The 14,309-nt window shown below is 27.8% G+C and overlaps 1 protein-coding gene across 1 annotated transcript in view; it reads right to left on the bottom strand.

Annotated features, from left to right (window-relative positions):
• Window positions 1-3,330: 3,330 nt before the first annotated feature.
• The window catches only part of LOC122507545 (caspase-3-like), a 120,007-nt gene continuing 109,028 nt past the window's right edge, over window positions 3,331-14,309 (bottom strand). The window contains exon 7 of the mRNA XM_043620330.1: window positions 3,331-3,910. Coding sequence (XP_043476265.1) covers window positions 3,681-3,910 — 230 coding nt within the window. The 3' untranslated portion in view covers window positions 3,331-3,680. The remainder of the gene's footprint in view (window positions 3,911-14,309) is intronic.

Genomic DNA, 14,309 nt, shown 5'->3' with positions numbered 1-14,309 from the left:
TTATAAAATTTACATTTTTTGAATAACTCTTAAATATTTTGCACTTCCATGTTTTACTGTAGTCGTTAAATTTACAACATATTACATTTAAATAAACCTTATTTTCAAAATATTTATTGTTTTTTTTCTATGATTCAAAATGATTATTTTAAGGTAAACAAAAGTGAAAATTTGAAAAATCAAATTTCGCTCTATATTTACATTTTAACTTTTTAAATCATTGTAAAACTTAATTAATTTCTCTAAATTCCCTGAATAGTGCATTACAATCTTTTTAGTGGAAAAATATTTTTACTTCCTGTAAATTTGAGAAATTTTTCTTTTAAATCACTAATAGTTAATAAATTTAGGATTCATTAATTATGAGAAATAATTATTTAAAAATTGTCTGAAATTGTATATGAGGAGGGTTGTTTTAAAATAGAATGACTTATATACTTTTTTAAAATTAAACCGAGATACTCCAATAGGTTTTAACTATATTCCAAGAGTCGAATATTAGATACTGAGTATGACAGAAGTGTTATATGTATGTTCTCTACATCGGCCGACTGACTTGATTCTTTGGATATTAAACTTTGAAGATATCACTTTTGAAGCCGATACAATGAGTCAGCAAGTGTCATTAATAACTCTCCAAAAGATTGATAAAGCGTTAAATATCCAGATGCTCAAGTACACGTCATTACCTTAACCTGTCACTAATTCTATACGAAATGAAGTCTTCTCCTTCCAACAAAAATGTAATAATTAATAATACAGATGTTGATTTACAATTTAAGTAATCGAATTTGTTATTAATTATAGGAAAACATTATTTAAATGTTTTTAATAGCATTTTTATTATTCTTTTCAAAAATATAGTTTCGCTGTAGAAAAAAAATATTTATTAACCTTTAAAGCCTGAATTATTTCCAACGATTACTCGGTAGATGTAGAGTTGCTGAAAATAAATCTGAAGCCGACATTTCAAAATTTAATTTAATTTGTCAGGCGAAAAAATAAAAAAACATTAAGATTTGCTTGATATGCCCTGTTTAGAAAATATTAGGGGTTAAATTTTATTACAAATGCAATAGCTTTAAAAGAACATGCTCCTGTGTGTATGTATGTAACAATAAATAGAAATAATTTTGTTGTATCAGATTAAGAGTTTACAATTAATATTTAATACTAATTCCTGAGTATAATTTAATTAAAAATTATTATTTACTACTCTTACTATTACTTGAAATGCAACTGGCATTATTTTTACAGAAACATTTTGTCATTTAAAGTAGATTAAGTTAAAAACAAAGTAATGGTTTAATAATTATTATATTTCTAATGTAGCTTAGATATCTACCACCTTCTTCAGAATTCGATTTCAATATCAAACCAGGCAAACCCATGCGAACTTTCGCGAGGGGCTTCTCACTTAAGATTCCGTTAGATTCATTTAAATATTGCTTGACAGATTTTTACGAAATCATGCGAAAATCATGTGAAGTTGAGCGTTTTACCTATTTGCACACGCGTTCAGTGACAGTCTTTGACGGACTCTGACGAAACCTAACATAATTGTAGTTTTGTTGATACAGAGTATGACAAGATCTGAACCAGAATTTTACGTTATTTTATGAGTGAGAAGCCCCTCGAACTTTCGTCATATATCAAGCGGGAGATTTGACGTCGAGGTATAATGATGTATAATGTATAATGATGCACTGTCAATTATTGTCTAGTCGATTAAGGGGGCAGTCTAGGTCTTTTGTACTTATTTTGAAGAATTTTTTTTTGTAATGAACATTTTAAAATTTTTACATTTTATTACAGATATATTAAACTAAATAAAAAAATTTCTTTTAATATTTTTTGTTGTTAATAGCGAAGAACTGGTGACTGTAAGAAAAGTTCTCGAAAATCTGGTTGATTACAAAACAATTACAAAACGTATTTCGTAGCTCTTTAAGGATCCAAAAGTTTCCATAATTTAGAAAATAACCATTGATCCAATTATTTAACGATGGTGGATTAGGCAAAGGTTTCTTTGATTCTTTCGAAAAATAGCGCACCCTTAACATCTGCCCAATTGCATAAGACAAAAAATTGATGGTGTGGATTTCAATCTATCACCACTTGTAACAATGGCTTATCCTTAACAATGGAGTCAGATTTTAATTTATTTGAATTACAAGAATCAAACCGTTTGTCGTCAAAATCTGTGTATCTTGCCACATGAATTTCTTGCTTTTTAGTTTGTGAAGATACCTCACTAGTCACTATAGGTCATAGAAGAAAATATAATTTTTTTGTTTTCATTTGATTTATAATTTAGAGCGGCTAATATATTAAAAAATTTAATGTAAGGCTCTTGTGGCGTTTTAAAGGTTTTGAAAACATTGCGTCAGAAAGAAAGTATATGGAAAAAATTGAAAAATAACTTTAAAGAATGGGAGTCAATATGAACTCAGTGCTCGAACCAGTGATAGTATTTAAAAATACGGACTTTATGGACCAAAAATGAAAAATTACTACTACTTACAGAATTTTACGGAATTCCTTTAAGTTTTATAATAATTAAATACACAATTTTTAAAATCTTTTTTTCCTAAAATCTTTTGTCATAAAACACTACATTTATACCAAGTTTCACAAAAATTGAAAGACCATCTCATGACCAACTTCGATTTTTTTGAGAAACTTTGACCTAAGTCCAACATCAACATCGGTAAACGAAAAATGGTATCCTCTACGAGTAGCAACGCGCATTAACCAGTTTTGGTTGCACAGAAGTAGCTGGTGCTACTTACCTCGAAAGAAGATTTACAAAAGCTGTCAATCTGGTGTACAAGAATTTACCACTATGATTGAACAAAAGTTCAATACATGTATCGCTTTACATTGCATCCCAAAGTATTACATTCTTATAAACCAAATTTTAAAGGGAGAAAAAGCAATTGTGGGCATAAATAATCTTGAGAAACAAGCACCATTATACTGATTTATGGAATTCTTATAGTTTATGAATTTGACTGGCTGTGAATTGATTTGTCTATTTCCTTAATTATCACTGTTGATATTTTAATTTTTATGCCCACACCACCCTAACAGCAACGGATATTCAAGGATATCCTACTGAAGTCCTAGTCACCTCCGGAAATTTGGATATTCCCAGGATGTCCTTAAGATATCTCAGGACATCCCTGGTCTGAATGCGGAGTGATATTCTTTTTTATTGTATTAAATTCGTTCCGTTATCTAACTAATTTGGTTATTTTATCAAAATTGTTGTGATCAATTTCTAGTTTAACCTAATTATGTACGTTTATTTAGTAAACAACAAAGAAATAAAATATTTTAATCATAAATATATTCAAATTAATATATAATTTTTTACAATGTATGTAATTCCTCCATCAAGTGAGAACTTTCATTTTTCCTTAAATTTAGAGGGAAAAATAATACAATGTTAAATTTCACTACAAAGCTGCTAATAATCATAACATTATCAATGTGTGATAAAAATAATCGATTACAATAAAATGAGGGTATGTTAATTATAAAAACACAATTATTTTTTTATATCCCCTAACAGGAACGGATATTTCAGGATCTGACATAGACGTCCTATTGGTATCCACCTTCCTTGACCTCACGTTTTTCAAATCAGTTGGCTATAACTCTTATACTTTAACTGCTTAAGATAAATGTTTGATTTTAGAATTAACTTTCCTAAATATAAAATCCTTAGTTAACCGATCTTCAACAATTTCTGGAATTTGAACAATGTCACTGTATCGTTTTCCATTATCACATATTTCTCCTCTTTCATTGGAAACAAGATTTTTGACTTTAAGAGACAACTTTTTCCACGTAATTCTATCTTCAGCTTCAAGCACCTCACATAATTTTTGGATAAACCAAGAACCTGAAAGAATAGAATAGAAGTTACACTCGTCAGCATGGAAAATATTCGGCTTATTAAATATATCAACATGGAAATATTTCTGCACAATAAATGTACTATCTAATACAATTTTTCTTAAATATTATGTAAGAGCACTAGGGCTTTTCGAAAATAATTTAATATTGTTAAATTTATTTACTTTTGAATAAAGTTAAGGGTTCATACCAGTTTGTCATCTTCAAAAAATCAAAAATTTTTTTATTACGGATTTCGAAAGTAAAATATTTCAAAAATGTGGTGTAAAATATTTAGAAAGATCCTAGCACTAAAAATATTTTTTTTCAGTGCTATTTGAGCGCGTACACGGGCTATAAGTATACAACACAATCTTTAACCCTTGGGCGTTTATCCTAGAAATTCTGTTAAATAGACTAAAAATACATCCAAATAATTTTACAGTTTTCCTATTCCAATTGTGCATGATGCCACATGGGTGTTTAAACTTTTTACCGGCACAAACGGGCAAGCGGGGTCCACTGGACCCCGCATTGTCATAAGCATAAGAACATTGCAGTAACGTACACGGTAAAAAATTTACTATGGGGACTACAGTACCACTTATTGGAATAGACAAAATTTACAAATTGTACTATAAACAAATAACAAAATAGTGTTTTTCTTTTAAGAAATTTGAGCCTACACCAAATAATCCTGCCTTGCACTAAGAACGGTGTGTTGTATTTTCCAGAGTATTTTGCAAATCTAGCTGTTTGTTAAATTATAATCTTAAGGCTATGTCCAAGTTGTGAAATGTAAACAAACCAAAATGTAAACAAACAAAGCACAAAAATCGCAATTTTGCGACAGCCGATTCTCCTACAAAAATTAATATTTTTTCACTTTCTTTACGAAAATGGAAAATTAGAATGTCAAAGTTCCCAATGAAATCATTTTTTACTATGAGCAATAAAAAGCGATTAGACCTTCAACATGTGGAAGGGGAAATTTTTCCTTTTCCTCCTTGTAATTACAAGAGAAAGGGTAAAAACTTCTTCATCGTCCGTGCGGTTGATATAGTCAAACACTTTAAATTTTTACGACGTGAACTCTGTTGCTCTCTGCGCATGCACAGACCGTACCAAGGTCTCAATGATATCACCATGCGAAAATGCACATTTTGTTTTTGATTGAAACTTAGTTGTTTTCTCATGCTTTCAGTTATGCAAGGTATAGTAACCAAATTCGATACTTCAGTTCACAATTTTCATGAAGAAAATGTGAATTTATATTTATTTACGCAAATAGGAACCGCGCAATATTCTTCACTATTCGGTCTATAATAAAGCATTTTTTCGCAGTTCCCATTTGCGTTAATACATATAAATTCACATTTTCTTTATGAAAATGGTGAACTGAAGTATCGAATTTGGTTACTGTACCTTGCATAACTGAAAGCATGAGAAAACAACCAAGTTTTAATCTAAAACAAAATGTGCACTTCCACATGGTGCTTTGCGTATGCGCAGAAAGCAACACAGTTCCGTTCCCTGTCATTTTTCCGAAATGTTCACGTCGCGAAAAATTAAAGTGTTTGACTATATCAACCGCACGGACGATGAAGAAGTTTTTACCCTTTCTCTTGTAATTACAAGGAGGAAAGGGAAAATTTTCCCCTTCCACATGTTGAAGGTCCAATCGCTGACATGGGACTTCTTCATCGTCGAATTTTGGCCAAAACTACAATTTTTCAACTTTCAAATATGCACAAAAGAATTTATCCACAGTATTTAATAGTAAATAAGAAATTTATTGCATAAAGTATTTGTTAAATAATACAAAATTGTGTCTTCTAGAACTATTTAAAGTTTAACATTTAACTAAAATAATGAAATGTTTTTGATTAAAATACTCAATATATCTAGAAATAAATTAATTATTTTTGTATAAGTACTTATTTTTTCTCATCAACAGATCTCCATTGAAGTTAACAAATAGTGGATTTTTCAATAGAGTGCCGACTTTCAGTTAGTCAAGCACCTCCGAGCCGCATAATATTTGGGAAAACAAGTTATACAACGATTACTTAGCATGTTTACTTTGACGCCAATATGTGCCATTTTGCGCCTTTTCGTATTTTTTCAATATAACAACAATATTGCAATAAACATATATAAATATATTCAATAAATATATAAAGACAATTTCCAAAATTAATCAATTATGTATCTAACGTTTTTTTGTTTCTGATTACGAATCTGATGTCAGATTTCAAAAATTGAAAATGGCGGATCCAATATGGCGGAGATAAAAATTTTAAAATCAATAAATTCGAATTAAACATAGGTATCTATGGGTTTTTTGAGTCGCTGATTACGAATCTGATGTCAGATTTCAAAAAATCAAAATAACGGTCATAAAAAATTTTAAATTAATCAATTAATCAATTTAAATTTTTTTCTTTAAATTTTTAATTAATTAATCAATCAATTTTTTAATTAATGAATACATAGGTATGTAGAGGGGTCAGAATTCGTGAAATTTTCACAGAAAATAAAAAGTATTTTTTTAAATCGAAATGTTGAAAAAACATTTCTATTTGGCCTTAAGAATGCGTCCACTAAAAACATAAAAAAAATTATTTTTTATAACAGTTATTGCAAAATTATTTTTTTGCAACTTTTTAAACAAAATTTTATTTCTCCTAAATGAATGAACTAATTTAAATGAACCAAGCGGGAATATAAAGGGGATAAAATATACTTTTGTTTAGAATTAGAAAGCTTTTAAAAAGTTTATTTTTTAATAATTATTTAATAAATTTTTTATAAACAATTAGTTTCTTTTAATGTTCTGCGCCTTTTTAAAATTTGAAAAAATATTAACATACACTTAAAACTATAAGAAATCAACATCCACTGAGAAAATTTAGGAGCGACAACTATTTCAAAAGTTATAATGAAAATTATATTGAACGGAGATGCGATTTTGATGATTTTCAGAATTAAAACATTATTTTTAACTACGAAATGAACAAAACACTGTCAAATTAACATTTTTATTCAATTATATAACCATAAAAGTTAATAAAAATGATCAAAAACTAAGTTCAGCGTTGATGCACTACACCGCGCCAATATAATTTTCATTATAACTTTTAAAATAATTGTTGCTCCTAAATTTTCTCAACGGATTTTGTTTTCTTAAAGTTTTAAGTGTATGTTCATATTTTTTAAAAATTTTTAAAAGGCACAGAACATTAAAAAACATTTTCGGGTTGCTGATTACGAATCTGTTGTCAGATTTTAAAAATCTGAAAATGAGCACTGTGTTTCTGAAATCAGATTTAGATATGAAATGGAGTGTTTATACATTTTATTTTTGTAAGCTAATAGCAGGACAATTTTTTTTATTTTCTGAATTTTATAGACACTAGTTTTGTAATCACCAAACTTAAAAACTCCCAAGCAACAAATTGTAGGCGAATCTTATCCAATCTAAAATCCACATGAATTCTTTCAGCAGATTTGTAATCAGCGACCTAAAAAACCCCTAGATACAAAGTTTCATAAAAATCGATTAACTTTAAAAATTGTATGTCCGCCATTTTGGATCCGCCATTTTGAATTTTTGAAATCTGACTTCAGATTCGTAATCGGCGACCCCAAAAACTGTAGGTAGCATACACTGAAAAAGTCTTGGAGGACAGTCTGCCAGAAAGGTGGAAGTCAGCGTACCTACGCACTTGGGACGTCAGCATATTCCCATTTAGAGGAGAGGATTAACCAAATGTTAGAGGCGCTGCGTTCCTAATTTTTGGGGGTGCTGTAGTTCCAAAAAAAGTTGATCACATTACTTTTTTTTTAAACATAGGTAGAACAACAGTTAAAAATTTAATTAATATTTAAGAAAAACAAATTGTCAGTCATTTGTATAATGTTGTTTATTTATATAATTATTACATTATAAAAGTCGCTAAAAAAATTTGTAAATTTTTATAAAAATCATGGAAAATTAAGTTTTGTTAACTGCTTACCAAATTAAAAATCATAGTTATATTATAAATTGATTTTTTATTAAAATAATTTATTTTATTCATGTCTTTAAAAAAAATTTAATAATATTCAATAAAAAATTAAAAATCTATTAAAAGTAATATTTCATAAATTGTATAAAGAAGTAATCTTGTACGAAAACTTTGTTCTTGTCATACTTTCCATGACTTGAAAAAATCTCAAAAATCAGATTATTTTTTTTCTTTCCATGTAGGGGAAAGGTGTACGAGATTATCCCCTGGGGCAAGATGATCCTTTTGAATTTTGGCGAGCCTATTAGCGCCACCTTTTAGGCAAATACGGTAATACGTTGCCAATGACATACCTATGAATCAGTCAAACTGTTATGACAACACGCGTCATTAAAAAAATTCTATTGGAAAAAATAAAAATTTCATACTTTTGATCTAAGGAAAGCTTAACTTTGGGCTTAGGTAACTTTTGTTGTAGTAGCTGAAATTCCATGTTTCTTGTACTCACGGCTTCAGTATCTCTTCAACTAAGTGTTCTGATTGGTATTATGGAATAACAGAGCTCGTAGGTTAAGCTACGAACAAATTACAAAATAGTGGCATTTGGGGCAAGATGATCCCTCAATGGGTGTACAAGATGATCCCCCCTGATTCCCATGTATTTCGTCTCACCTCAAAGTGAATTTTCTAGTATTAATAAAAAATTCAATTTTTCTCGCTTCTTATATGTTTTTATTAAGAAAACTAACTTATCTAAAACAAAAAGTTGACATCTACATCTATTTTATTAATTTTCTCGTTGTAGACAATGCCTCGTAATTAAAAAATAGGAAAACGAATCGTGGTTAGTGGTCAAAAGCGTTTGTGGCCTAAATAAAGTATATTTAACATTGATACACTGTTATTCCTTCAATTTATACTTCTTTTCCAATAATTGGGGTAAGATAACCCTACGGATTATCTTGCCCATACCATGGGGATCATCTTGGACACCCCGGTGTCCAAGATGATCCTTTTGTAAGGTTTTAGAAAAATTAAATTTAATAGTAAAATATTAATTAGCTACAAATATTTCAAATCAAAATAGTTAGATAGATTCATTATCTAGTAGTGCGTACAAAAAAAACTCGAATATGTTGATTTTTTTTGAATAATAGGTTTTTTTCCTTAGGGGGATCATCTCGTACACCTTTCCGCTACATTTTATATTTTATTAAAAATGTAGAAAAGTCGCTATTATGAAAGTATTATACTTAAAATTTTTACAATATATATTTTGGAGAAACAAAATGATTTTTTCTTAATTTTATGTATATGCAAGGCGCAATTAATGCAAATCATTATAGTTTAAAATTCTCGATTCATTCCTTCTTTTTTTAACATGGAATGAATGAAAATGGTCGTCAAAAATGATTTCGTCAAATATTTCCATTTCGAAAAAAATATTGTCATTTATTTTAATGATTTTAATAATTTTTCCAAACTCTTTTTCTGATTTTTCCATATTAGAAACAATGAATGTTCCAACTTTATAAATTGAATTATTAATTTCTACTTCATTGTAATACGCGGCTTGATTCGCAAATTCAATTTTCGAAAAATAAGAATCAGATGTGGATTTTGAATGATCTGGGCAATTAAAATTAATGACATGTTCGCTCTTGAAAGTATGAAATATTTCAGCCATTTTCAGCGTTTCTTTTCTAGCGATTGTAAATAAAAGATTTTTCCAACAATTTGTTGCTTGCACATTGGCTTTCAATGGTCTATGACGCGACTCAAATCGCATGCTCCAGAAATTAACGCATGGTCCATTGCGGAGAATAATTCGTGGATAATGAACTAACAAATGAAATTTTGGCTTTAAGTCTCCGAACAGTTTAACATAAAGTTGATTGTGTTCTTGAATTAATGTTTTTAATGCTTTTGCATCAGAACGAATTATTCTGGGTGAAATAACTATGTCTAAAATCTGTCTTAAGAATTTATACAGTTGCCAACACTGTTTGTCAGATGGAATTAAGTGTCCAATAACAAATGGAAAACAACGCATAAGACATAAAGTTTCAAATGCTGACATTTTTATTTTTTTTCTTTGTTTATAATTATTTTAGGTAAAGCAGTAGTAAGTCCTAATTGATAATAATCAAAAGATTGTAAAAGAGTATTTAAAGTTTGCAATGTAAAAAATTTGTTAACGAAAATAAATTCCCATATTATAAATTCCAAGACGTACAGAGAAACACCTTCTAGTAAATCGTGCATAAGATCTACTGATACATTTTCCGTAATATTAAAACCTTTAATTTTATGAAAAGTGCATTCTTCTTTTATACCACTTTCAGAAAATGTATTTTTTTAAATCTTTCTCGTAATTTTCATGTGTTCTTAGAATTTTATCATTTTCTAAAAATATTTTTTTATATTCATCTGAAGAAATTGTGCAAATTCTGAAAAAGTGAGTATTTGTAAAAGAGTCAACAAATCCAAAAATACTATTTAGTCCCAAATTATCTCCAAGAATTAAAGTTAGTTGAAATTTTAGGCGTTGTAGACTTCCATTCATTTTGATGAGAATCCCTTTAGATTGCAAGAAATTAACTTCTTCAACAATTTTTCTAAAAACCTTGTCATTTGAACTATTTTTAATCATTAGTGCGTACTAAAAGGGTTAAAAATATTGAATTCAGTCGAGATGAAATGTGCGAAGGAAGACAAGCTATCGACGCATATAAAGCACCAAATTTGATTTTACCGGCGTGGCTACCCAATGGATTACCCGTTTCTAAGTCATCGTAGAAAAGATAAAGCGTCAAAACAATGCTATCACTAATTTTTAAAAATTTCTCTAACCATAAGTCAGCCTGCATAATATTCATGATAATATTTTATTCTATCTTTAACTTTTCTATGTATGAAGTGATTTGCTTTAACATACCAGGAATTTCTAGGAATAATTTTAATGTTTTCCTCAAAGGAACGTGTATTCCGTGTAAATTTTCTGAAACAAGTATCGTCTCATTATCTACAAGTCTATCTACAAAGTGTCTACCAATAGTAAATTCTTCAAAATCAATTAATAATCCTCTCTGTTTTAGTAATTGGAATCGTTTACATTCTGTCGAGACATCATCTAAAATTAAACTGTATGTTTGAAAACATTCTTTTACTTTTAATATTGTATGATTTTCAACATTGTCTTCTTTAAGAATTGATGAAATATCTTTTAACAAACCGGGTAAAAAAAGCCTGCGATAAAATTTCTCATATAATCAATTACGATCTGAACAATATTTCGTGGAAGTGAAGGATTGCCATATAATCCCAGGATAAATGTTAAAAGAAAATTAATCATTTTGTTATCCATATTTTGGATAAGCATAAGCATATTTTCCCAATTAAATATTACGTAAGATTGGTAAATTCTTCCAATTTTTCCACACAAGACAACTTACGGTAGAATGGGCAGTTTTCTTTCTTGCAACCAATTTTCATGCGTTGATATTTCAGAGTCTAAATTATCTGGATCCTAAAAAAAAGAATAAACCATTAAATATAAAATAATATTATGTATTATATGTGATAAAATACTTAAGTAATGTGCATTTTACATTTAAATCCCTAGTGAAAAAAGTTCCTAAGAATGAGACAGAGTTATTTTCGAGAGTCACTCCAGACAAATTCTAAGAATCTCTGGATTTTGCAGGAAGTAAAAAAAAGTAATATAAAAATTATTTTTTTCTCGCCCGAGAAATTCCTAGGAACTTTTTAACATGGGAATTTATTTAACTTACTTTTACATGCAATATAAAATTTTTGGAAATTTCTTCCTTAGAGAAGTGAATTGTAGATTCAAGCTATTTCATAACAAATTATGTATAATAATTATAGAAAGTTACTATTTTTTAAAAATCACATTAAATATCTTTGCAATATGACAGAATATTTACCAATGTTATTCCCAACGGTGTTTTTAAACACGGAAAACTTCTCAAATATTTTTTCAATACTTCAAATCGTGGATCGTAAACATTTAGTTTTTTCATCCGTTCCTCAAAAGTATTGTTCCATGTTAATATAATTTCTGATTTGGAAAATGTTTCTGCATTCGGATCCATTATACAGTTAATGTTCTCTTCATCCTCTGTAGTTCAAAGTAATTAATTTAGGAATTAATTATTAAACATGGCAACGAAAACTATGTTTTCTTAATAATGTAAATTATTTGCTATAGCTTACCTTCAAAACTGCTACTTCTTTCATGTAAAGAACTAGTTCCGTTTAGAAGATTTGCTTCCCTCAATTTTTGTCTGAAGAACTTGTAATGCTCATACAAGCAGCCTCTAGCACTAATTGTTTCTTTATTTGGTCCTCTATTGTATGGAATATAGAAGTAATCTTTATCCTGCGATGGGAACAGATCAATTATTTGATCTCTCAGATCTTCAAACTTCTTAGACATAATACTGTAAATAAATAATATTTATTTGTTAAATATATTGATAATTGATATTTTAATTTAAAACAAATACCAAGAAATAAATATATTAATAACAATTATCATTTTTCCGATACTGCATATAAGTTATATTGTTTTCTGTGTACATTTTATTGTACATTACAAAAAATGTTAAATTCAAAAGAAATAAATTTTTTGTAATTTTATCGAAAATAATTTTAAATTGTATTTTGATAATTAGTATAATTTAAAAAAAATTGTTCTGATATTAATAAAACTGGAAACTTTTATTTCCAAAATACAATTATACTTACGTGTAACTGTCAGGACGTTCGTTCAATTTATTTGATATTACAATGTTTTTCAGTAAATTATATTCTAATTCATTATTTTCATTGTATTTACCTAATACAATTCTTCCAAGTAATGAATTATTCAGAAGATAAAAAACACTATTTTCTCTAAATTGAAATTGCTTTAAAAAAATAAATAAAAATAAATAAACCTAATTCATTAAATATTATTATGATTGCCATCGTTTCCATTTCTTCTAACATTTTCGATTAACATTGAATATCATTCATTGAATAAAATTATGCAGCATTTGAACTTAAATAAAATAAGCAAAAATTATTTGCATAAAATGTAATTAATTTGAAAATTTATTGCTTACAAAAATGATAAATTTTCATATATTTTAGAATTTTATTTATTACTTTTATTATATTCATTTAATAATTTTTCAATATTCATTAAATAAAGTAATATTTATCTATAAACTGTAATTGTAAAAATATATATGTATACATATGAGACATTCCATGTCAAGTGATCCAGGTGTCTTACGGTGTAATGCTTATTTCGATAATTTTTTACTCTTAAACTATTAAACATAAAAATTTGGCAAGGTACATTTTGGAAAGGTTTTTTCATGCTCTTTCGATTGAAAATAAGCATTTAAAAAAAAAAATTTTTTTTGACCCAAAAAAATCAAAATTAAAAATAAATTTTAATTTTTTGGAAAAAAGGTCCCATTTTTTTTTTTTTTTTTTTTTAAACGAAAGCTGAGGTTTTTTCCTAAAAGGACATATAAATGAAAAAGTGGGACAAGAATGTTTAAACATTGAAAAACAGAGGTTTCTACTCTCTAAACCCGGTTTTTAGCTCTGTTTACGAGAAAATTCATTTTTTTAATGTTTAAACATTCTTGTCCCACTTTTTCATTTATATGTCCTTTTAGGAAAAAACCTCAGCTTTCGTTTAAAAAAAAAAAAAAAAAAAAATGGGACCTTTTTTCCAAAAAATTAAAATTTATTTTTAATTTTGATTTTTTTGGGTCAAAAAAAAATTTTTTTTTTTAAATGCTTATTTTCAATCGAAAGAGCATGAAAAAACCTTTCCAAAATGTACCTTGCCAAATTTTTATGTTTAATAGTTTAAGAGTAAAAAATTATCGAAATAAGCATTGTACTGAAAAACCCAAAAATTTAACCCCCTCCCCCTCGGAAAATATTGGACTAGGTAAAAAAATATTTTCACGAAAAAATACTATCAATTAGTACTACAAAAGCCCCAAGTTTTGCTACGATTGGAGAAAAATTTTTCTCCACCTGGATCACTTGACATGGAATGCCTCATATATATTATATTTTATTTATTGAAAGTGTTTAATCATTTAATTTCTTAATATTTATGACAATAAACTACAAACAAAAGTAAAATTTTTCTGCAATAAATTTTTAAAAATATTACAATATTTCAAAGAATATTATTATAAGAATATAACACTAATTAATTCTTTTAAACAATACACTTGATTTAAATAATTTTAGTTCTTATTTTTACTACTTACTTCTAATAAAATAATTTCTAAACTCCAAAACGAATCTTCCAAGAACACTGGGATACCCGAACACTGCTTTTCTTTTTTGCAGAAA

The sequence above is a fragment of the Leptopilina heterotoma genome, unplaced genomic scaffold, assembly GCF_015476425.1.
Source record: "Leptopilina heterotoma isolate Lh14 unplaced genomic scaffold, ASM1547642v1 Lhet_472, whole genome shotgun sequence".
NCBI lineage: Eukaryota > Metazoa > Arthropoda > Insecta > Hymenoptera > Figitidae > Leptopilina > Leptopilina heterotoma.
The sequence above is the reverse complement of the archived record's forward strand: the minus strand, read 5'-3'. Positions and strand labels throughout refer to the sequence as shown.